The sequence below is a fragment of the Penicillium coprophilum genome, assembly GCF_028826855.1.
Source record: "Penicillium coprophilum strain IBT 35676 chromosome Unknown utg000004l_segment0_segment0, whole genome shotgun sequence".
NCBI lineage: Eukaryota > Fungi > Ascomycota > Eurotiomycetes > Eurotiales > Aspergillaceae > Penicillium > Penicillium coprophilum.
This window is the reverse complement of record NW_026622723.1, coordinates 5,742,748-5,767,119: the sequence shown is the minus strand read 5'-3', so window position 1 is coordinate 5,767,119 and position 24,372 is coordinate 5,742,748. Positions and strand designations below refer to the sequence as shown.

The window sequence follows — 24,372 nt, the reverse complement described above, 5'->3', positions numbered from 1 at the left end:
CTTGACAAGGATTGTAAACGGTGCAACCCGGTTGGTTCTCTACCACACCCACTCTGCCTTTTTTCCACACCCCGGTCATATTCGACACTTTGATAGCACATGACTAGCCCTATTATCGTCGACGGAATAAATCGTTGCATTTCTCCAGGGGTCATCGTCCGAGGGTGATCATTTGGCCTCAAGGACTTCCCATTTGACATAATTGAAAATGCCTTGAGCCCTCCATCTAATGTTCCAAATGTAAAAATTATCCAAAATTTGCCCCCGGTGTTTACACGGCCCCTAACTTGTCATGTCGGCCATTTCAACATTGGATTATGTGAGCCCTCCTCTTACGACGGATAATGACCATAACCATAGTGGACTGGTTGTGGTCATCACCGCAGTCAACTTGTGTTTGGTTTTATTTTCTCTCGCAGCACGCACCTTCTCGGCCTATCAAAGGAAAGGCCTGCAGCGAGATGATTACACGTTTGGGGCTTTCGTGGTATAGTACTATCCATCCCATTATAAGCTGATCGTGCTTGAGCTTCTGGGCTAACCAATTAATAGCTTGTAGCAATTGTGCAGATTATAACTGTGTTTTGTGAGGTCCATTATGGGTGGGGAACTCCGATCGATGGCATTGAGACTACAGGCAAAGAGCAAATGTTGAAGGTAAGTCGTGGAGGAATTCAAATCTTCGAAGAAATTTAACATTAAGAAGATAGTATATGCTGCCGATATTTTCTCCATTATTGTGCTGGGGCTTTCAAAGATGACAGTCTGCATGTTCTATAAGGGTCTATTCTCCAGGATACAACGTAAATTTTCCTACGTTCCCCTGCTGGTGACGGTCGTGTGGACGGTCGTATCCGTGCTTCTATTAGGAGCTCGGTGTTCTTCTCACCCTTGGTCCGAAATCAGCGCCACTGAATGTAGTGGATTGGTATGGCATGCCCCTATCACAAATAAGAGTATAAGCACTGACGGGGCGACAGCGTCCCCGCTGGGAAGTCATCACAGCACTCGACATTTCCACCGAGATTTTGCTTCTTGTGTATGTGGCATTTGCAATCCGTAAAGTCAAGATTTCGACAAAGAAAAAGATCATTGTATTTTTTGCCCTTGAGAGTCGCATCTTGTAGGTCCATTCAATAGATGATTGGTTTGGGACTTCTCCTGTTAACAAAATCATTGGCTAGGCTCATACCCATGGCAGCAGTTCGTCTACACTTCATCCTAGTCCAACTCTCCTCGAAAGACCCAACCCTCCTTGGGTCCTTTGCTGCGGTCTCAACAGAGATATATATAGGGTTAAGTGCCTGCTGCCTCTTGACGGCCTTCCTCAAGTCCTTCATTGCAGTATACGATGATGATACGGGGATAACATATACATATCGGGGGCCATCAAAGTCTGGTTCTCAGTCGGGAACTGCTACACCAATGAATATATCGTCTCACAGGCTCTCCCGTAGCGTGAGAACAAACCAAAGATCCAAGGGCTGGGAGCGAGAAGAAGACCCAATTATCGAATCATCCGAGGGCAATCAAGGGTTACAGATTATGAAAACTGTACATTACAGCGTGCGAGAGGAGTCTCTAGAGCTGTCAGAGAGTGGGGGGGGGGACTACAAGTATCTAATAAACTCATTCAGCTCGAACCTATTATACAACTATCAAAGCTCGACTGAATAGTCAACTTCGATGAATATTCCTGCAGCTCTAAATTCCTCGTGAGAATGTACCGTTACAACTAAAGTTACAAAGTTTGATCATTGTAGAGCGACTGACCTGCCTCTAGACGTACAACATAAGCTCATGCCCTCGCTTTTCCCGGAACTATTCTCAGGAAGATCACCTTTGACATCTACCAGTTGCCGCTTTTCAACTGATGCTTGGATCGTCTTTAAGCGTGCGAGAGAATCTTGAGATGTAATTTTATCTAGATTGATACTACGCTCAAGATCTTTTGGGGAGTTGCGCACACTGGCCAGTCCTTATTGGCTGATCCATGTAAAGAATATCCCCGGCCATGGCTTCACTCTTCAAAATGTAGCGAATGTTTATCACGAAGGCCTTGCAAATTTTATACTCCAGGATTTTGTCTTGAACGGATTTCCAGACTTGGTTCATGACAACCTCAAAGCAGGCCAAGGGTTTACGTAGGGGCATAGTGGCTAGGGTTACTTTCAAGCAAAAATGTGGAGTGTATATCTTTGTAGCAAGCTGTAGATGCGTACCCCGAAATTTATCATTATTTGTATAGTAACACGGTAGCCCGCAAGCATATAGGGCAATACGAGTATTGATTTATAGTTATTATTAGTATAGACGAGAAATAAAGAATGATAATACATGTCAAGGGAGTATCTCAACTTATTAACGCTAACTCAAGGTGCTCAATTTTTATATACTCGAGTTCGCTAGAAGAGGTGATTCAATAGCACCCCGTTGAGTCATGTGTATACCCGAGTTATTGCCGTCGGTCTTCCGTGACAGCGGGCTGCGTGCCACCCGCGAGGTTCACGAATAATTTGAAACATAGGTGTTGCTCCTGCTCATATCCCTGCCTGTTCGACCCCTAGGAATATCTGCATCTAGTGAGTACATCAGTACTCCGTACACTGCGTCTCAATGATGCATTACCGATGAGGAAATGTTTTTAAGAAAAAAAAACAAAAACATACAACAGTGAGGATTCGCTGGTGGTCACCCACCCAACTACTAACTCACCGGCGTGTGGCTTAAGTACGGCTGAGCGGACGGGAAGCCCTGTTTTCCACACCCTATGGTCGTATGTACTGTAATCAGGATTAATAAAGGGCAAAAAAGAATAATTTTGACTAGGTAGTATTTCTTATATTAATTTATATCCTATAGCGGGCTCCTTCTTATTCCGGATTTCCTTCTTAGAGGAATTTACTAGCTCAAGGGCTTTATATTATTCCCTAGGATGTGACTGGTTTTCCTAGGTAACCTAATTCCTATCCCTTAGAGTTACTAACTAATGACTATAAATTAGTTCCCTTTTAACTTTCTATATTATATTTAGCCTTAACTAAAGCACCGTGTCAGGATCCCAGGCTTGCATGAGTACATGCAGCAACCAACGAGTGTGGCAGATATATCTTGTAACGAGTGGATGGACCCAGGTCGATCACGAAAGATAACATTGAGTTATATACGCCATTTACCTGAGTGACTACTTGGATATATACGTTGGTGATATATTTAGACCACGACTCTGTTATCAACAGCGTATGAGGACCACCCATACCGAGAAACGGACGATTATGTTTGGTCACAAATGCGGAATAGATTGGATAATACAAACATAGTGAAGTATATCTCTATCCTATAGTCTACAAGATACATGGCTCTCTGGCATGCAGAAAAGTAGTGGTAGGATTATAAGGCTTCGACAACAGAGCGAGGCAGTGGATGATAGGGTAATCTTCTCTGTACGTGTCATGATATAGCCAACCATTTTACGAGTCACATTCATAGTATAAAGAGGGCCAGCTCCTCCTTCACATTCCATGGGTCCAACGCGGTAACAGACCGAGTGAGTCAGTCCTTTCGATATGCTGAACCGCAATCCTTAGTGTTTGAAGTCTGTTCTAGACACCATGCAGGAGAGACAGAAAACCAGGGCATCGTTGGCCGGAAATCCCTTGAAAGCGTCAGGGGTAGTTCCTGGTAGGGCTCGGGGGTCGGCCGAGAAGCCCGACCATGTCAGATCGAAGGTTCGCACAGCCAATAAGATCGCCCCTCTTGTGGAAGAGATTCCCCGAAGGCTATTCCACTTTTAGAATAGCGTACCGAGATCAAGCGGAGCTCGGGATGATCTACCCGCTTCTAGTTTTGCGTACTTACCCTACCCCTAAACTAGACAAAGAAATGAGTCCTCTTTCGGCGGCAAGACCGAGAAAGCGATGTAAAGATGTAGTGATAGAGGACTTGTGCGCTCTATTTAAGGCTGAACACAAGCCAGGAAATTGACCTTCAACCTATTTCTCAATCCATCACCAATCCTGGATTAAGGGTAATTTTTTAAAGCATCTCGAGGTTATTCAAGACCATGTCAGCGTTCAGCGTTCGTGATGCGCCATTTGGCCAGCTCTGTCGATTAGTTCTTGGTCCTCGGGTCTTCCAATACCCCGATGAGAAGGCTGAATTCCAGTACCAGCCGCCGGAAGAAACACTAACTGAAGAATCTGCACCTCAAGCGAACAGCAGCTCTACAGACACGGATGTCGATCTGGAAAAAGCCGAGCCTGTGTCAACTCCAGGCCAGTCAAAGTCTGGTTATCAGACCGTTGGGTGGTATAGCGAGACTGATCCTGAAAATCCACAGGCGTGGTCACTGGCGAAGAAGACAGTTACTTTTTCGCAGATCTGCCTTCTTACCTTCGCTGGTCAGTGAACGAGGGATTTTGTGAGTGTATCTTTATACTAACCATTTATAGTATACTGTGGATCCGCAATTATTACGCCAGCTCAGCCGACCTTCGTACAGGTGTTCGGTGTGAGTGTCCAAGAATCGTCTTTGGCACTCTCGATGTATGTTTTGGGATATGTAAGTCTCTATCAGTCTCTTCAACAAAAATTTCAAAACTCACGAGGACGTTTCTAGGGTATTGGGCCATTATTCTTCAGCCCTTTGTCAGAGATACCGGCAATTGGACGGAATATCCCATACTTCGTTTCGTTCACGCTCTTCATAGTAATTACCGCCGTGACCTCCCAGGTGTCAAATTTTGTAGGATTGATTGTCTTGAGATTCATTCAGGGATTTTTGGGAGGCCCAGTTCTGGCAACAGGCGGAGCCTCAGCTGCCGATATCCTTTCTTTTCCGAAAATCCCTTATGGTCTCACCTTCTGGGGATGTGCAACCCTGGCAGGACCAGCTTTAGGTCCGCTTTTATCAGGATTCTCAGTACCCCTAAGCTCTTGGAGGTGGCCCATGTATGAGCTTCTCATTCTCTGTGGCTTCACATGGATTCTTCTCTTCTTTTTCCTGCCAGAAACTAATGCCGATTTCATTCTCTTGAACCGGGCTAAACGTTTGAGGAAACTTACCGGAAATGAAAATCTTCGATCGGACTCGGAAATTAAACAAGGGAATATTCATTTCCTGTCGCTTCTCGCCGGGTATTTGACCACGCCTTTCATGGTTACCCTAAGGGATCCGTCTGTTGCCTTTATCAATATCTACACGGGTCTGATATACGGTATCTTTGTAAGTTTCTTCACAGGGAGAGTATAGAGATAGGTCACAGGGAGCGAACTAACGAATCGCGCTTAGTACTCGTACTTCGAAGCATTTCCAATTGTTTACACCCAGATCCACGGATTCTCAATGGGTATTATGGGAACCATCTTCCTGTGCGTTATTATAGCCTGCTTCTTTGGCGCCGGCACATACTTGGCGCTCGTCAAATTCCACTATGAGCCATACACTTACCAGAATGGAATCGGCTCCTCTGAACATCGACTTCTTCCTGCTGTTTTTGCCGCTTTGATAGCGCCCTGTGGGATCCTTATCTTCGCTTGGACGTCTCGTGATTGGATTAACTGGGTTGTTCCCACAACTGGAATTGTGCTTTACATGTCATGTGTTTTTGTGGTAAGTTAACCGACAAATTGCAAGAACGTCTATGTGCTGAAAGTCTTCCTAGATTACGATGTGTATTTTCATCTATCTTCCAATCTCCTATCCTCGTTATGCCGCCAGTCTCTTCGCCGCAAACTGTGAGTTGGTCTTCTTATTTTGGCTGATTAAACAGACCTCGTCTAACAATCATTCTAGCATTCCTGCGCAGCGCAGTGGCTTGTGGTGCTATTCACTTTGCGCAGCCTTTGTTTAACAATCTAGGTATTGGCAAGGGCTGTACTGTCCTTGCTGGCTTGACTTGGGCCTGCTTCTTCGGTATCTTGATCCTTTGGAAATATGGTGACAAATTAAGAGCTAGGAGTACATTCGCGCAAGTCTACTAAAGGCTCTAACTTATCGGAAAAAATGGGTCTTTATGTCGAAGGCTATGGCGATTTGGAATTCACAATCTTGAGATTGGGAAATATTTAATTCTTTTGGAATTTGGTTAGATCTAGTATCACATTTGATAGATGATGAAAAAAAAATCGCGGATAACAGTTAACTTGCCCAGTATGGAATCCTTCACTGCCATAACTCCAGACTGTTATAGATTGCACAAGGAGGGAAGGTGAATTGAAGCTGAATCACTAGAAAGTTGGAGGAAAGTATAGGAACGACTATGGAAATAAGCAATATGATTAAACTGCAGACCTTTCTCTTCTGCAAAAATACTAATCAGAGAAATATCTGCTGACTTAGGGTGCACAGCAGACGTAATTTTGAGTGAAAATGAGGTTTTCTGACTCTTAGAAACATAGAATGTGGTCATTACATCTATTTTAGTTCAAATACACACTCACATACCTCTATCACTCCCTCTCACACATATTTACTAATAAATTCATACCCCTGGATCGCCGCCTTCCAGCCATCTGACTCAGGATTACTGCTGAGATCACAGATATGCGGAGCCCCCTCGATCAACGCCAAACCAGCAGTGATCCCTGCGTCACGAAGCGCGTCATATGTACCTTGAGACTGTTGCCAAGAGATCAAATCATCACCAGTTCCATGAATCAAGAATGTGGGTGTATGATAATTCCCTTGCAAAATCTGGGCGCGTGGACTGACTCGGACGATTGCATCTAGAGAAGGCTGTGGGAGAGTTTTCCAGCCTTGTATCTTCAGGTCTGCGCTGTTCTTTTTGCTGGGGAGGCCACCAATAAGTATGGGGAGTGTTTGGGTTTTCCAGTTTATGTGCAGAACGATGCGAGGGTCTGACAGCGGCTCCCAGGCACAGACGCGCCAGAAGCTAACCCCTGTTTTGTCAAATATTGGAGTAGCTGACATTTGTAGTGGAAAAATTGGCTCAGGCGTATTTACCCCATGTCTACGCAGCTAAGAGACATTGCACGTGAGGAGGGTAGGTGTAGTTGAGGTAGCGAAGGTTAGGCTAGTAGAAGTGATTCATCGTCTTCTCTCCCATCTACTCTCTTGTAATGCTTATTCGGACTAACATGACTTTTTCTTTCGGTTTTTGGTGTTCAAACTTCGTCTACCTAAGCCCTAACGTTGGGTTGTATTTGGACTAGGCCTCAGGAATCCTAGCAAGTAGTGCTCTAGGGTATCTGTTCTTTGGGCCTCTTTTGTTCTAAATTCTCGAGCACATGTCGTAGCATCTACTCACTTTCTGGCCAGCGCTGAAGCCGCTGGAGTAATTCTGTACCCGGAAGGCTTGTTTTGTAATAGTACTTTGGAGATTGTTCTCTCTTCCGCATGATATTCTGACAAACTGTACTTGTCCCACAAGGAAACAGCTTAGGGCTGATGACGACGTAAGACAAGCAAATTTGCAGGAAATTACAATGTATGGTATACCACGAGTTATCCGTATTGACCGCTTCCATGCTCCTCGAGCACCATGAAATGCACACACGCCCAGACTGCCGTACATGACCACCGATCATCTCCCTGTTAAGTCTCCTAACCCCACTACTCTAAGTCCAAACTAGTCATCTACCGACACCATTCCCTAGTAGACTCGAATTAAGAACTCTCTCAAATCTTGTTTTCTCCAGAAACGCTGTGCAAGCTTGAATCCTTCGATCATACTCTCCAGTTGCAGGTTTACAAACCACCATCACATTGCACAATAGTTCGAGGTTCTGTCGTATCTCGCGCGTGGACGAGAATGCATTGTAGCTCATGTCTTGTGGGTTTTGCAAGACTTCAAGCTGGAATTCGGCGGCTAAGGCTAACGGCCGCATTATGAAGAGTGACATTTCTTTGTAGGCGGGGATCTGGAATGGGGTAGAGCGCATGTCAGTAAAGAGTCTTGTTAAATTGGCATGATCTACTGTCGTTTCCAAGAACGGGAACAAGGTAAATGGTACGGGTAGAGATTAGGAAAACATACTTGTTTCGCATCGGTAAAGTTTGCCTGAAGAAGCAAATCACACATAGCATTCGTGACAGCAACACATGAAGTGCGATATTCTTTGGCAATAGGACCAAGAAATGCGGCTTTTAGAGATCCGATAATAGCTGTCTTGAGCCAGTCTATTCGAGTCCCTATGACGACGATGCAAGTGAGCACGCGAAGTTCGTCATCTGGCCCGTCAAGAAACTCTTGTTCCGAGAGGAACTTCGACATGAGCTTGATTTCTGTGCCAATTTTCTCGTGGACAAGGCAAAAATTATAATCAGATGCCTTGTCCTGTACGTATTTGTTGGTCGCCTGGCGGTGGCGGTCTCCGTCAACGACAAGTTTCATCGCAAAGATAAAGAGGGAAAATACGGAAAGTCCCTTCGTGATGGTATTTGTAATTCCATCTGAGAGATAGACGTGCTGCTTTAGATCAGAGTCTGTCATTGGGTTAGGAACTGGCATTGCGGTACCGATCTAATTTGGAATAGTTCGTCATAGAGGAAAAAGGCAGGTTATAATCAATAGAAACTTACCCCGCTGTCTCGGACTGGTATACAGCATGCAAAGCTTGCAGCAGCATTGCAATGCATCGCAAATGCAATCCAAAACGTCCTTCGTATCATCTGAATACATCCCGGGCTATGGGATTTTGGCGGCATCACGTGAGAACTATTCTGTTCACCTTCTGATGAGGTTCGATCGAGCACGTCATATCCCAGCAAGCTAAGTAACTGAGTGGCCCGCGCTATGGTAAGAAGCCCTTTCGGTCCGCTAATATGAATAAATTCAAACCTTGCGACAAGAAGCAAAGCTTGAACAGTCTCAAGGTTTAAGAAAGTAGAGTTATCGGCTAGATTCTCGGCTCGTTCCAGATGGAACCGGGCTGCTATGTAAGACTCCATAGCTAGGGCTGTTTCTCCACACGCAGTGGAGCCAGAGAGAGCTGTGGCATATTTCAGGGACATGCATTGGTGGGTTTTCATTGGGACGACGGATCGCAAAAACTCCCGCTGGTCTATTAGCATGATGTGTTTCTGCACTATATCGAAGTACGGCTGGTATCTGCAAGACACAGCCTTAGATGAAAGTTTCATAATTTTGTTGTAGTGGGGCACGTACTGCAGCTCCATTCCGCTAAAGGGAGTGGGATGCTCGAAAAATGGGTTGAATGTGGGGCCTGGGGGATTGTCTTTTAGGTCGGTCATATTCAAGTCTAGATCCGAAGGAGTCCCATCTGTGACAGAGCTGTTCACAATATTGCTCATGGCGGGTAGCTGATGGTAGTCGCTAAAAAGGCAATCAGCATAAGTTAAAGCTCGTTGGAATAAATCATGGCAGAGTTTACCTGGGGCCAAAATTTGAAAATACCATATTTGAGTAGTCTATCTGATCACCCTGTGATAGTAGGTCATTCACAAACTGAGACTCCTGTGACATATAGCTTGAGGATACGGAATGGTTCAGCTTCATAGAAGGAGTTGTGAATTGAAGGCCTTGTTCTTGGAGCGTCATTTCCGCTTGTACTGTCATTGTAAGCACAAGGCTAAAGAAACCTTCCCTCCCACCTCTGCCCACACTGGCATTGAGAGATTGGCTAGTGAAACAGTGTCTGTAGCATACTTACGCAAACGGGAGTGAAGCAAATTCAAAGCCGACTTGATCTCGTTGTTGTCTGTCTTGTCCGAGGGATAGACGCATGTTTGGCCCGATTTGCGACAGCGCTGACACTGCGGCTTTTCCCGGTCGCAGCGCACCTTGCGCTCACGGCATAAGTTGCAGGTTGCTCGCTTCAGCTGGGTCGAGGGTACTTGCATTTGCGATTGAGGCTTTCGGGAGGGACTCGAAGACGCCATCGCGTTCGTTGCGTTTGGGAGGTAAACGGTGGGAATATGTTTCAATATGTATATATAGAGCACGAGGTGGTCGTTTTGCTCTGTGTTTCCCCACTACTAACCTTTGTACACAAAGCAGCGCTGGCCATCTACTTGATGGTGGATGGTGTGAAGTGGGGATTCTCCTGGCCCCGAATTTGCTATCCCGTTTTGGACCAATGAGGCGCAGTCTCAAGCGACTCACCCGTTACCCAAAGAAGCCACCTGGTTGCCTCAGTCGCGCAGCCCAAAAGCTCTGTGCATCAGATCGACCCCAAGCAGGCCCGAAATTTGACAGCTATGATCTGGCCACTGATAGAATCGCAGGTACTGTACTCCGGTAAGGTTGCGCCGATTGTCAATCATGGCGTCCACATGATTTTTAAAATGGCAGTGACAGAAATCTGGCTGTATGATAATGGTATTGTGAAATCATGTTCAGCTTCTCTGATCAACATGATCATTTCCAGTTCAATGGACAAATGACTAATCACCGGTGAACTGCAACGTTATACCTCTCATCAGGTCCAGTGGAATTTTATGGTCAATGGCCCGGTTTTGAGAGATCGCGTATTGTCACTCGGTAAACACATATATTACGCATTGCTCCATTCGATTTTGCCGAATTAAGAGATACAGAGTGGTATTTAACCACTCCCTAGATGTTCTCGTCTGGTCAACTGAGATTTCCTAAGTACCTGTATTGTAACACATAACACATAACAACGGTCCCTAGATGTTCTCTTCTGGTCAACTGAGATTTCCTAAGTACCTGTATTGTAACACATAACACATAAGAACGGTCCCTGATGATCTGACACGCTCTCAAAGAGATCTCCAGGGCTCCAGGACAGTTCATCGAATCATTCCAGTGGTTCTCTCGGTCCACGGATATCCTGCAGCGTAATTGTAACAATCCGGAGACCCCCGTGGCAATGCTGGTCTGTGCTGCCCTACGCAGACCCACGCCTTACCGATAGGGGTCCCTCCGTATATTGAAGACTCTAACTCCGTACAGAGGATGCCCTGCACATATCGCACCACGCTCTATTTTGTCTTAATGTGGTTAGATCTGGAGCCTGATTTCCCGGATTTGCATCCAAAATCCATTTTAGCAACGGGAAACCCCATATTCATCAGAAACTACTTCTACTCTTTTTAGCACATGTCAGATTATATGTTTTGGCCCTTCAATGACACCTTTCGGGATCTGGAATAAGGAGCGATACGGTTGGGGGGCGATGAAAGATATTGTTATCAGCTAGAAACAGCTTCTTCGGTCTCTTGCTAAATTGGAAAAGTTCGACACGATACGACTTGGCACATCCACCCCACCCTCGCCCATATAATTCGAACTGTTCCAGGGACCATATCACTACCCCCGTCTGCTAATGCGCACGTGCAATTCTTTCTACATCTAGACCCCTGCATAGAAAGACTGCCATGGCCGAGAAGGATTCACCAAGTTGATATCGTTATTGCGCAAGACCTGTCGAAGATTGGCAATTGAACAACAACACATCACTTTGAATCTGGAACTACTTACCTCCACAAAGACTTTATTGAGCTCCATCATAGCCACCGGTCTACCAGGACAGGTATACTTCCCTGAAGCGAACACTAGGTCGACAGTGCTGCGCATTCTCTTCTCCCTAGCCTTTTCGGCTTCGCTTTCCCCAAGATATAGCCACCTCTCAGGACGAGACTCACCTGCGTCGGCCCCAAAGATCTCTTTCGATCTCTGAATTCCCATGCTGGAGACCTGATGACAGAGAAGATGATGATGATATTCTCTACCTAGAAGCAAGACTGAGAGAGAGAGAAAGAAGAGAAAGCAAGTATGAATAGGATACTGAGATCCTATTTATACTGCCAAACATGATGGCATATCAAACATGTTTGATCTATATGCCTGGATGCCTATGGCATCCGACGAGACCTCAATGCTAGAGTTCTCCGGAAGAAAGGAGCCATTGATTGTAGCGTCTCCTCTGGGCACAATCTTCGACGCCAGCAAACCATTCGGGAGCCAGTAGCGGAACCCTTTCTCGATGACTGCTTGGAGGTAAGGTAATTTCTTAGCCTCGGCATCAGTGGCGGGCGAGGACAACGAGCCGGCATTATCAATCTCTTTGCGGAACATCAAATAAATGTGTGGGGAACTCATGATGTGGAGGAACGTCGCCCGAGTTGTTGTCGTTGTGGTGTCGGATCCTGCCACACTATTTTGCAAATCAGAGCTTGTCTCATTGATAGAAGCCCGTAAAAGCAACGTACATCTGAACTAGAGTTTCTGAATTTGCTTCTTCTTCTTGAGTCATGCCGTGCGCAATAAAGCTGCCCAACATGTCCTTGCGGATGACCTTATTTTTCAATCGTCAATGGATGACTTGACATATTCTACAAGCTGAGTGTGAATAAAATCGGTTTCCTCTCTACGCCATATCCAAGAATCAAGCAACAGAATCCTTGTTTTCGCAAAGCTGAAAAAATTCTAGTAGGGAAAGGAATCATGTGGAGAATGCCACAGGCGCTCTCTGCTTGGCACGTAGAGCGGAGTCTATCATTCATTTTCCTCTTCAGTTGCGCCAAGGCGATCTATCTATCGCCGATCAAGACAACCCATCCAAGGCCATCCAGAAACGCCCTCATCGAAGAGGCTGGAGATCCGCTGGAGACCCTAAGAATGATTCTGGCCAGAGAAGGGATGTATCTGAATTCTGCGTTGATTTTCAACAATACATCGCGAGCAAATTCGGTATTGTCCTGATCCTCTGTAATTAGGTAGCTGGAACTTTGGCTGTATACGAGGACCTCCAGTGTAGTCAACTTAGTGCACTCATTTTGAAGAAGCCGCAAATCCTGCAGACTGTCCTCTGTGAGCCGGATTTCTCCTGACTGACCATCTATCCTTTCTGTGGCCGGAAAGGTGATGCGTAAGTGTGACAAAAGGCCTGCATTAACAGATCCAATGCACGTTATAAAGGAATTCAGAAGTTTGCCTCGGTAATTTGCTAGTTCCACTTCCTCGAGGATGAATCGGTTCACGCCGTATAAGACAGCCCTGGCCTCATAGGATACCTGTCGGCTGGTATACAATAATGCAAGCCATGCATACGGTTTATAGGTAGAGGGCATGAAAGACTTCACTGGGCCTCCGGGATCCTGAAAGAGATACAAGGGGTCAGACACAGCGAGCACCCGCTTAAAGATATCATGGCGAATCTCGATCGGCAAAGCAAATAAACCGCCAGCAGTCGGGGATGGTGGTTGTGAAGGCGCGTTTTCCAATCTCGAGCTTGACATGGCAGGTGAATCGCATGGATATGTGAGCTCGAAGGGCGAATTTGTCAATGTATCTGCTTCTATGAGAAACAGCGTATTTGAAAGTCAAAATAACGAGAAATGGATGATTTAAGTCCGGTAATTTCCTAGCCAAAAGAAGTCGTTAGTTTATTTTACATAAAGTAAAAGGTCCATTTCTACCGCTTACTGAGAGTGATAATTCTTAAAGTACCATTCACAGAATATGTAGACAGCGTTTGGCTTTCAAGTGCTTTTTGAGAGCAGAGAGAACATGCAGTGTGATTGAAAATTGCATGTGAATCGGCAATGGGATATTTTTTTTGTCCAATGAAAACTTGTCGCTTAGCGGGGCAAAGGGTACTTTCTACCAAGTCGAAAGCGGGGTCGTGACTGGCACCAGCTCAGAATTGAGTTCCCTTTCCATGGAACACACTGCGGATAAAGGATAGTCTAATTCACGAAGAAACCCTTTCTGCTCTTGATCGTAGAAAGGCTTAAAATTTATCACCACTATGACGTCTTTGAAAACAGAAAAGGAAGGGCTCCGGCAAAAATTTCGCCGACGCTACAATCAGTTGAGAAATAGGGCTCATGATTCCCCAAATTACACCCAAACAAAACAGATACGTGCAACAAAGTATGTATTATCTCCGATAATTCAAGCAATGCTAATCCGGTGCTAAGTACAGCAACATCTTTTCATTCGAGAACGGGTAGTTCACCGCCTTCGGAAGAGAGGAGGGATCTCGCCGGAGAGTCTATTGATACCGAGAACAATGAAGTGTTGGACTCTCGACCTCTTATGAATAGAGACGTGATCGGCACCCGAATTTCTCTTCATGGTAGCATAAGCAGCGTTCATTCGTCTTCGGACATTTGGAGTGCGGCGTATCGTGAAGCGGTCGAGAGCCTAGGGGAGGAAATAACCACTGCTCTAAGTGGGAAGAATGCCGAACAGCTATTTCACGAGCTCGAAAATATTGAGAAAGAGGCAACTCAAGAATCTGCTTTTTTGAGGGGGTGCAGCGTTTACGCTCCTTGAAGACACCCCTCGACAACTTCAAGTTGGCATTGGATTTAGCGAGTCCATTAGCAAACCTTGAACCAACCGCATCGACAGTTTTTGGTGCAGTCAGGAGTGTGACAGCGGTAAGTTTTGCTCGCTAAGAGATAATGCATGCCAATTCCAGTGAGTGTCATCACTTACGCTTGCCGACCATTATCTACACAGATTGCCATTACATTTGCGAACGCTGATTTGGACTTCGCGAAACAAATTGCGGACATGCTAGAACGGATCTCTTACATTGATGAGTGTGACACACTGGGACGGAAAGTGGATAGAAAAGATATTCACAAGGTAATCTATATGTATCGCGATTTCTGTCATTTCTGGTCCTCTTACCCCATGAATAACCGGTCCTAATCATCTTCAGGCTCTCGTATCCGTGTACCAAAAAATACTGGAGTTTTACGACGCTGCCCTTAATATACTAACCAGGAAAGGTGCAAAGATGGTAATGAAAATGGTCTTGGAGACCGACCGCCTTCCTACCATTGTCCAGGAATTTTTGGCAAGTGCTGATAAACTCCAAATTGTTATACAAAAAGCGACTTTGGATATTTTGGAAGACATCCAAAAGTTGCTTTACGCCAACGAATGTAAGGATTTATATATCGGTATTCGCAGATTGTTTTAACCGCCTCTAGTTGCTCGATGGCTCGGGTTTGACAAGCTCAGCCGGCAAACTTCACTCCTTAGTGACTGGCGGAAACAGCGGGCTGATCAGGCTTGCGAATTCTTGCTGGAAAACCCTACCTTTAAAAACTGGTATAATACCTCGGAGTCTCAGCAGTTAGTGGTTCTCGGCGATATGGGCCATGGAAAATCCTTTGCAATGGCATATCTTGCAGAGAGGCTGAGTTTAAGAAACAAATATCGTCTCCCGCGACCCGTACTATGCCAGTACTATTGCCGGGATTATGAGACAGGGAAGGCCACCTCTGTACTCTCTGGTTTGGTTTATTCACTGCTAAGCAAGCTTCAAGGTCTGCAGAAGCCATTTTACGAGCGATATAAACAGGCTGAAGCTTCTGATTTTAATCCCTCCGAAAATATCGACATGATGGAAAACTTTTTGCAAGATATGCTGGAAACAATTGATCGACCCGTTGTTTTCGTGATTGACGGCTTGGATGAGTGCGATGACGACTCGTGGAACAGACTTCTCGGATTTCTGAAATCTATATGCCAAAAGGCTTCGGGGCTCAAGATTATTCTATCTTGTCGTCCACGGGAAGAGATCCTGGAACAGATAGACGATATGGCTAGGATAGTACTTCATTCCGATCCTGAGCGAGATCGTATCATCGTCAATAAAACGCTTGAAAGACTGCCTTATCTACGACCGGATATCAAGGCACTTGTCAGAGAAAATTTGTCTCAACGAGCGCAAGGAAGTGCCATATGGGTGACGATGATAATTGAGCTTATCAAACTGCGTCGAATCAGGGCAAAGCCTTTCATGGAACGCTTTTTGGAAGAGATACCCCTCCCTGAAAAGCTCTCGGAAGTCTACGGCAGTATACTTTCGCGTGCTACTTCAGATGATCGTGAGAATCGGCTACTTGCCATCACAGCTCTGAAAGTACTCGCTGTCAGTCGCAGGTCTTTGAGCATAGTAGAACTCGCCTGGGCCGTGACACTGAGCCTGTCCCAGAACGTCAGAACTGTGGACGGTCTTGCTCAGCTGGTGGACCATCAGAGAGTCATGGGTCTCATTTATCCATTCATTGCTTCCCCCGACTACGATGAACCAAGGAGACCTCAAATTCGAATCATACACCAGTCTGTGAAGGAGTGGGTTTTCACACAGTGTGAACCAAAAGGTTCAGCCTCTGAAGCGCCTGGTCAGATGAACAACGTTTCCAAAAGTCTGGATGCATTTATGCTCGATATCTGCATCAAGTATCTGCTCTTGGATGATATTGGCAATAATGATCTGTTCTCGGAGGAGCAAGCAGCATTTGCAGAACTACCTCAATTTTCTGAATCGTGCAGCGATGATGTAGCGCCACTCGAGTATGACCCAAACTGCACGTGGGAATCCTGGGAAGACGATATGGCTCGGTTCGACCCGGTCGACCGTGGCTTTGGCGAATTCTTCGTCTACGCATCATGCCATTGGGTAGACCATTTCGGTTGCATAAATATTCTACCTCTTCCAAGCCTAGCAGACATCGAAACTATATGTCAAGCGGAATCCACTCGACTTCGGAATTGGACTCAACAAAATTGCCGTCCAGGCTGCACGATGTCCCCCAGATTTGAATTTGACAGCAGTCTGTACGATCCACTGAGCATCACTTCAATCTATGGCTCAGAATCCACGCTACTTGATATGCTTCAGAAGTCAGACCTCGACAGCGATAAGTTCCTTCAAGGGTCAGCTATGAAGGCTGCCGACCAGATTCTTCGGTGGGGGAGCGTGTCGAGACTCAGGATCCTGTTCTTGGATAAGTGGACTGGTCAGCAGCTACAAAATTATGAGTTTTTCCGGCTTGTCATAATCAGGTGGGGCGAAGCCCGACTTATCACCAATCCATGGCACAAAGAACGGCAGGACTGGGACCTTGTATTCGATCTTGTCAACAATGTGTCAGAGAAGCTGGTTGAGGAACATTGGGGAAATGAGCTCTTGTGCTTTGCTGCCAGTGCAGGCTGTATGCCCATAGTCAAGCGTTTGATGACGAGCGCCCAGCATCAGGGAGAGCTGAGAAATGAATTGCTCCGCGAACACCACCTTGAAGAAAAACAGCCATCATTCGACAAATTAACGTATCAATTGATCGGACAGGCTGTTTTGGGGAATCACGTTGACGTCGTGGAATACTTACTAGGAGAGAATGGCATTGAACCGCACCTTTGATACCGAAACTCTTGCGGTGAGAACATTCTACATCTGGCATCAAAGCTCTGAAATCCACATATGTTCTGTCTTTTGGTTCCTCGCTTTCAGGAAGGAATCAATGCATAAGATGATCAAGGAGACCAGCCCCCCATCAGATAGGGGAGTAATAGGGACACTAAAACGCCTTCGAACTATAATTAGTTACAGAAGTAAGCTTTATCAACCAAAGCATTACTTCGTTTAGGATCAAGGAGCCCTCTAAGTCCTCTCAATGCTGCTATAAATTAGGTTCTTGAAGGTATACTAAGTCACTATGTAATCCGCTGCACTTCTTGAGAAAGAAGTCAGTAAATGACGCACCGGTAATAAGAAGTAGAAGCAAAAAGGGCCTCGATCTCGAAGGCAAATACCCGTCGAAGAAGGCCTCTTAGTTCAAGAAGCTTCTCGATTGATTACTGAGCTATTGTAAGCAATTGAAGTACCCCATCCCCCCCCTCTCGCTGGAAGAAACTCAGTGAGGACTTACCCACATAGCTCCTTTCCGCTCTACAAATCTATCTTCATCCATAACTTCCCAAAATTCAGTCAGCCCTCATCCCATACTTCTTTCATAGGATACCCAGGAAACTACTACGGTCAGCTCAGAAGCGCCCTATTAAAGACTTATCTGCTAACTCAGAATCAGAATTCCTGGGAACTAGTCCCGAATGTTGTTGTCCCGAGCCTTTGCAATACGATTTGTCAGTTGGCTTAGGCCCTTGCGACTGACCTCGATGCTTACCTGCAACGGCTGCCATTTCAGTCCGTGATCACATGTTCTGGAGGTCCACAGAAGACAGCCCAAATGTTACTAGGATAAATCGACCCCGAAGGTAGACTCCTTCGGACAAAGAAGTACGTTTGACCCCTAGTCCTGACAGTATGTTTTTTGAAACTTTCGAAGCCTTCTTGATGCCCAGGCACGTCAGGATAATTGTTGAATTCCAAATGGAGGCTACGTGGACATTTTCCCAGACTCAAGAAACAGTGAATATTGGCGTTCTTACCCTGATTAGTCCAAAGCTCCACCAGATCGTATTAAAGATTTTGCGCGGATCCAAAAGCACACTAAATTATCACGTTATTTCCTAGGGACAAGGATATTGAGCAGCAAATTAGCTTAAGCTCTGGGAAGCACCAAAGGATACTCAGCTACCATGCATCCCTCGAGCCGTGGCTCTCAATATCCTAGAGATGAAGATGTGTCGTGCTTTTCAATCACTTCCGGGGAGTACTTTGGAGGCTTATTTTGGGCCAAGGGAGGATGGGAAACTTTACTCCAATCATAGATTAAATATCATTCCCACTGTTCTGCAAGGGCCCCAACTTGGGCATTCAGTACGAAAAAGCTCCTCGTTTTCCTTGGAATAATTCCCCAGATTCTGATATTGTTGGATGACCCCAATTCCGTTACGAATACGGGAAAAGGGCTGAGAAGTCCAACATCAACTTTCAGCGTCCTCTAATGCAATCACCGGAGTTTCATGTCTGTTTTCGAGACGCAATTCAGCATCTCCAGCTAAGCGAGTCTTCTGTGGCAGCGAGCCCCTGCCACACTCAGCTTTGAACAATTCTGAGATTTTGAGCCAAATTAACAATGATTTGAAACCAAGGGGTTGTCCCTGGGCTCTGCCTAAAGGAAGTTTGGAAGCGCTGGTCGGCTTCATGCTGGAAGATACCCTTGATGCGCAATCAGGTTACCCGAGGAACACAAAGATATCTATTCCGTGCCAATTTCAGGATAGTGGATGGAACGTAATGAACTCGCTCACTCGGGCTGCAAACCCCATTCAGAGAGATTTCACTACAGTGGCACGGTGTTGCCGGCCAACCCAGGAGAGTGAGACGGAGTCATTTATTCGGTTCAACCAATCAATCATTCAACCTAGTGGATTACAGGTTATTCTTATGTGTGGGCGTACAGTAAAAGATCTTGTTCTACCCACAGAGCGTGAGGGGGCTCGTCTTAAGCTAAGAAGTGGGGAATTTCCTATGTTTCTTGATATCGAAAACGAAGCTATCAAGCGGGTCTACATTCTGATACCAAGCCAGTTGACGCATTTCTTCTCCAAGAATGGCGCAAAACACACAGAATATCTGAGGTGCTTCACTTTGCATCCGCCACTACCATGACTGTCGGTATTCGCCCCTACGCTGGCCATAATGGATGTGCCCTGACAAAGGCCATCCGAGATCACACGGATGAACGGAAAGGAATTAAAGAGCATTTAACGCTCGAAACTATCCACCCAATGACTCGCCTGTGGCTGACGCGTAGAGGATTTGCGATAGACGAAGACATATCCCTCTTGCAAGAAAAGGAAGGCGGGAGTCTTAGCAACGCAATCCTAGTCTTAATGCATGTGACCCCACGTCATTTTCAAAACGCGACCACGATTTCATCTATGAATTCATTCCACAGATCTGGAAAACGCCATGATCCGGAGTTTAACGTTGATGGAGCGCAGCTCGAAGCTGTTCGGGACCCCTGGGCCCAATTGAACGAGAAGCTACCGGTTGATTGTGACCATCCTAGAAATGATGTAATTCAGAATGTCAGGTCCAGGGAGAAGGAGTTAGAATATAATGTTTGGGAGGCTAATATTAGAGAAGACCTTGAAACCTCTCGAATATTCCTGGATGACGATGGGATCTTGATATTTGCCGTTGAGATCTCAGGCACTCCGTGGGCAAGAAAAAAAGCCCCGTGCTTGTGCCGCTGATCGAAGCTTCACCGTCGGAGAGAAGTCTCGGCAAGAACTCCTACAAGGCCGCAAATATCTCGGGACTCGGACCAAAAGGCAAGTAATGTTTGTTGTAACATTACATTCATACATGGAGCTTTTTCTTCGTATTGAGCCTCTATAGGAAGTCATTTTAAAAGCCGAGATTAGGCCACCCAGCCAGCGACATCTACACGTATGGGTGCAGGAAACGCTCCCAATAGATCCTGAGTCACGGTTGACTTTTTGCGTCATGTACACAACGGATACCATGGAGACATCTTCCTCTGTGACTTCGAATCTTGTCAAAGATCTCTATAAGGCCAACTCATTTATTCACTAGATGGAAGTAAAAGGCGTTGCAGACATTATTATAAGGCCAAGGCAGTTTATTGTTATGAGTTCATTAAGTAAAACCCTTCCCCGGGACATTTCACAGAATAGGGGGGTCTTCACCTGGGCAGGTTGTCAGGTTGTCACGTGGGTTTTACGTACTAGTACCTCCTAGTAGGCTGGTTGCTACTAATAGGAGGTCGGAGCTACTGGTCGCGACTAATATAGGGTTTATAAAATAAATTACAACCCTAAAAGCTGTCAGGTTGTCAGGTAAAGTCTACTAGTAGGAGTGAAGTATTTACTAGTAGGCTAGGAGCTACTAGTACGTAAAACCCACCAGACAACCTGACAACCTGACGACTACCGCGCCGCATTTCACAGCCTGGCACCTTTGACATGGACGACCGCACTGCCTTGATCCCTGCTAAAGAGTTTGACCCGTGCAAAAAGCGTAAAATAGCTGCAGTGTGGATAGCAATCGTTGTGTTTGGTGCATTGATGTCTCAGGCACCGAGCCCTTGGATTAGATAGACACTTCGGAGCTTCGTCTCCTTTCCAAAACAGCTCTCTTCATCCTCACTTTCTGGCTTCTACTTTGTAGTTCCAGAAGTAGTTGTGCTTTCTGGTAGCCCTAGGGGCGATGTGTCTGACATGACACAATCCGTAACTCGTAACTTGGATGAGATTTACCTTGAAGAGCTAGACTAGTTAGACAGCAGGGGAACATCTTAGGGCAGGCTCTTATTGTCTTGGATGTGATCAATGTAGTGAGGCCAATGTACTGTTTAGAGGTAAGTGGATATCCCGAAAGCTTTACGTGTATAATTCTTTCAAAGAGCTACAATATACTCGGGGGTGTATGAAGTAGTACATCATAGAGCTCAATACTATTTATTTCACTGGAAGCTTGCGCAACCGGAGTTTTAGTCGATATAAAAACAGAAATGGAGACGAGGGGTTTACTAGCCAGTGTATGAGTATGTGGATCCGATGTATGCCCAGGAATTGAGTTGGGTCTCTAGGGTTCTGCTATATGTTTCTTATATTAAGTACTCGAGGGACCGTGTAAAACTAGGCTAAATTTGAAAACAGCTGTACAACCTCCGATGGCATGCTTATTGCCTGATTCTTCAAGCAGGATACACATATTTCTGTAGTTTCGTGTTTGTTTATGGAAGATCAATCATTCTTCTCGCTTCTCCTCGCTTTATCAGGTTCCAGATGGCTAGTGGGGATTGACTGAAATGTGACAGGGGTGGGCGATGGGCGATCGGACGAAATTTTGTAACAATGAGTTGCATGCAGATATGACTCAAGATTTGTTTAGTTTTGTGTAAGCAAATACCGATCCGAAAAATATCAATCGCCCGGGTGGTCTAGTGGTATGATTCGCGCTTAGGGTTCACCCAAAGCAATATTGCGCGAGGTCCCCGGTTCAATCCCGGGCTCGGGCCCATTTCTTTTTTATATATTTCTATATGCTTGTATCTTTTGATACATGTGTAGAAACGAGATAGGTAGGTAGCCGATTCCATATTGGCATTAATGTAGAAAAAGTCAGCTAGCTACAGGAAAATTCACCACCCTCGTAAATCATGGATAATATCCAGTCACAGTTGATGTCACGTAACAAAAATACAGCATGCTCGGTCGATGAAATTTTTTCAGATAAAGCATGTTAGTCACAGCCGATGTTGATGTGTCCATTATATGCTGTATATAGGAGAAAGCAGAGCCCATGGAGGTTGTAGTATATTATATACCTCGTCTTTTCAAAGGATGATTCGAAAGGGTATCACTGTACGGGGATACGTTGTCGGCCATTTCTCTCTCTGATTAAGCCCCAAAGGAATACCGCTATGTACTGGGAACTATCACCAATATAAAATTCAATGTATACACTGAACATATAGGCAGGAGATAATCAGATGGAGCTAATATGATGCCTACTACCGCAAACTTGTTGTACTTTCAATCTATCAACAATCTCGGCCATATTCAAGATTCCTCTCTTTGTATGAAAAGATGAAATCCCTCTAATCTTCGTATATTGTATTTGAAATTGGTACAGCATTAAATTCTGTCGGCCAGATTAGTGAATTATTCCCCTACGATACACTTTTGGTCTACTTGTACGGTGGAAGGATCTCTTACATCCGAGTTGGTAGCGCTTCTCTAGGTTATTAGATCTCTCGACATGACATGATGAATCAGGGATAGCTTTGAAATCAACCTATTGCAAATCGATCACGGCGAATTAACACAACAACAATATCTTTATGTATATAGAGACACAACACCACCCACTATGTATGTTGAATAGTACGACGATGAGTTGATAGCGTGCATGAGAACACGGAGAAATGATCATTCTTGTAGAGCGATAATGTACAAGGCAGGAACTAGTTGTAAGTTCGGTTCTTGTACAGCTGTAAAGAAGCATATATTTATAGACTTCTGTTTCCACCCCTACAGATACTAGAAATCCCTCAATGTAATAGGGGAGGAGGGGTTGACTAGGGAGAAAACTACATTATTGGATTCTATTGGTTGAAGTAGTTGAATCTAGTCTACACTACTCCATACACCACCTAATAATACATGTTGTATGTATGAAATTGTGGCGATGTTCTATGTAACTGCATAAATGACGCTAATCTCGATTCTGCTGGATCCACTAATGCCGAATCTGGTTAGCCTTGTATTCATCCTAGGAATTAACTGAGATTATCATCAAGAATGCATAAGCAGTTCCACACATACTCTGTACACATGTCGGATAAGGAGACTCTTACGGAAAGTATAAAAATATAAAAGAATAAAAGCTATGGGTGAAAATTGAAAGATCAAAAAAGGAATGGGCCCGAGCCCGGGATTGAACCGGGGACCTCGCGCAATATTGCTTTGGGTGAACCCTAAGCGCGAATCATACCACTAGACCACCCGGGCGATTGATGTTAATTCGAAAAGAAAATGCTGTCATCAGGCTTAAGCGCTTGGCACGGTTATCAGGCGCTTAGTGCAGTTACTAGAAAGAGTACTAGCACTGTAAAATAATACTAGTTGTGAGGCAAGTGGAATGGTGAAAGGCATGGTATTCCTTATGCAGAGACTAGTGCTTGTTTATTCCACTTTTCAGGGGAAGGTGTTCTCATACCTCTTCGTTCCTGATCCGTGCACTTCACAATGGCTATTCCATCAGGCTCCCAAGTCCCGTTCAAGACATAAGAATAATCACATGCTCAGCCCTTGGTAAGCAACAAAGGGATATAAGGAGCAAAGAAGTTAAATATACATCGTGGCCCTTGGTCCCAACTCTCCGAGTCTCCTTTCCTTTACAGGTGTCTATGTAGTAAGATGGTGTATAGGCGGCAGTGGTGAGATGCGAAAACTAGTTCAGTCTAAATGTACCTTTTCTGCGCGATACGTATACAAAAGACACTTTGAGAGAGATATATAAATATACACATATATCTATAGGCTCTATTATTTAAACTCTATATCTATTCGATAGAAAAATAACGATCTAGACGAGGTATAAATATATTTCTCAAGTACATCTTATGTTTATATCCCATAGAAAAGGTACATATTGCATTGAACTAGTTTTTGTATTCAACCTAAGGGAGTTAGGCCATACATAGGGCCGGTAGTGACTTTTCCATACCTTGTTCCGGCCTCTATGAGTAATCTTTAACTGGCTCACAAATAAAAATACCTATGACAGAGGCCCTAAACAGCGAAGTACCCATAGTCCTTGTAACTGTCAAAAATGCCCTCGATCTCCTACAAACCCAGCACCATTATTGTTTTTTTCTGGACGGCTCACACGTGGCAAGATTTTGTTTTTTGCTCTCTATACAATTGGAGATACGTACCTCCATATTCTGGGCAGTTCCTTAAAGGATATCTCCAATTGTATGGAGGCAAAAGGCTCAACTCTGATACCCGCAAACCGTACAAAAAATACAAGGATATCTCTATTCATATAGAGATTGAAAGTGTCATCTTCATGGAATATCAAATTGACCAAGGTGTATATGAAATAGGCATTTAACCCCTGGCGCCTATACACCGTGGTATACTTAGGATACTAGAACCCTATTATACAAAGCTGTATACATGGCTATCTACTCTTCTCGGTTAATTAATTTATAGGTCTTCTTCTGATTAGTAA

At 45.0% G+C, this 24,372-nt stretch overlaps 8 protein-coding genes across 8 annotated transcripts; 5 read left to right on the top strand and 3 right to left on the bottom strand.

The window, feature by feature from the left end:
- Positions 1 to 292: 292 nt before the first annotated feature.
- On the top strand, positions 293 to 1,677 carry N7500_006603 (uncharacterized protein; the record flags this gene model as incomplete). Its single annotated transcript, XM_056677747.1, has 5 exons — positions 293 to 487; positions 553 to 657; positions 689 to 928; positions 981 to 1,123; positions 1,185 to 1,677. The coding sequence occupies 5 exons, from the start codon at positions 293 to 295 to the stop codon at positions 1,675 to 1,677; spliced, it is 1,176 nt and encodes a 391-aa protein (XP_056532747.1).
- A 2,386-nt stretch (positions 1,678 to 4,063) lies between these two features.
- On the top strand, positions 4,064 to 5,982 carry N7500_006602 (MFS transporter; the record flags this gene model as incomplete). Its single annotated transcript, XM_056677746.1, has 6 exons — positions 4,064 to 4,400; positions 4,452 to 4,561; positions 4,619 to 5,224; positions 5,291 to 5,611; positions 5,664 to 5,736; positions 5,795 to 5,982. The coding sequence occupies 6 exons, from the start codon at positions 4,064 to 4,066 to the stop codon at positions 5,980 to 5,982; spliced, it is 1,635 nt and encodes a 544-aa protein (XP_056532746.1).
- A 297-nt stretch (positions 5,983 to 6,279) lies between these two features.
- Positions 6,280 to 6,931, bottom strand: N7500_006601 (alpha/beta hydrolase family protein; the record flags this gene model as incomplete). Its single annotated transcript, XM_056677745.1, has 2 exons — positions 6,280 to 6,301; positions 6,489 to 6,931. 2 exons carry the CDS (start codon positions 6,929 to 6,931, stop codon positions 6,280 to 6,282), a joined length of 465 nt encoding a protein of 154 aa, XP_056532745.1.
- A 662-nt stretch (positions 6,932 to 7,593) lies between these two features.
- Positions 7,594 to 9,862, bottom strand: N7500_006600 (uncharacterized protein; the record flags this gene model as incomplete). The annotated part of the gene is made up of 5 exons (XM_056677744.1): positions 7,594 to 7,881; positions 7,998 to 8,483; positions 8,543 to 9,283; positions 9,378 to 9,532; positions 9,634 to 9,862. The coding sequence occupies 5 exons, from the start codon at positions 9,860 to 9,862 to the stop codon at positions 7,594 to 7,596; spliced, it is 1,899 nt and encodes a 632-aa protein (XP_056532744.1).
- A 2,616-nt stretch (positions 9,863 to 12,478) lies between these two features.
- On the bottom strand, positions 12,479 to 13,186 carry N7500_006599 (uncharacterized protein; the record flags this gene model as incomplete). Its single annotated transcript, XM_056677743.1, has 1 exon — positions 12,479 to 13,186. The coding sequence occupies one exon, from the start codon at positions 13,184 to 13,186 to the stop codon at positions 12,479 to 12,481; it is 708 nt and encodes a 235-aa protein (XP_056532743.1).
- A 1,526-nt stretch (positions 13,187 to 14,712) lies between these two features.
- N7500_006598 (uncharacterized protein) lies at positions 14,713 to 17,115 on the top strand (the record flags this gene model as incomplete). The annotated part of the gene is made up of 2 exons (XM_056677742.1): positions 14,713 to 14,848; positions 14,897 to 17,115. 2 exons carry the CDS (start codon positions 14,713 to 14,715, stop codon positions 17,113 to 17,115), a joined length of 2,355 nt encoding a protein of 784 aa, XP_056532742.1.
- Positions 17,116 to 18,594: 1,479 nt separating this feature from the next.
- Positions 18,595 to 20,202, top strand: N7500_006597 (uncharacterized protein; the record flags this gene model as incomplete). The annotated part of the gene is given in 4 exon segments (XM_056677741.1): positions 18,595 to 19,164; positions 19,185 to 19,802; positions 19,816 to 19,953; positions 20,005 to 20,202. Coding segments are annotated over 4 exon segments (1,524 nt in total), but the record flags the coding sequence as incomplete, so codon positions are not given.
- Positions 20,203 to 20,726, top strand: N7500_006596 (uncharacterized protein; the record flags this gene model as incomplete). Its single annotated transcript, XM_056677740.1, has 2 exons — positions 20,203 to 20,307; positions 20,577 to 20,726. The coding sequence occupies 2 exons, from the start codon at positions 20,203 to 20,205 to the stop codon at positions 20,724 to 20,726; spliced, it is 255 nt and encodes an 84-aa protein (XP_056532740.1).
- Positions 20,727 to 24,372: the final 3,646 nt, after the last annotated feature.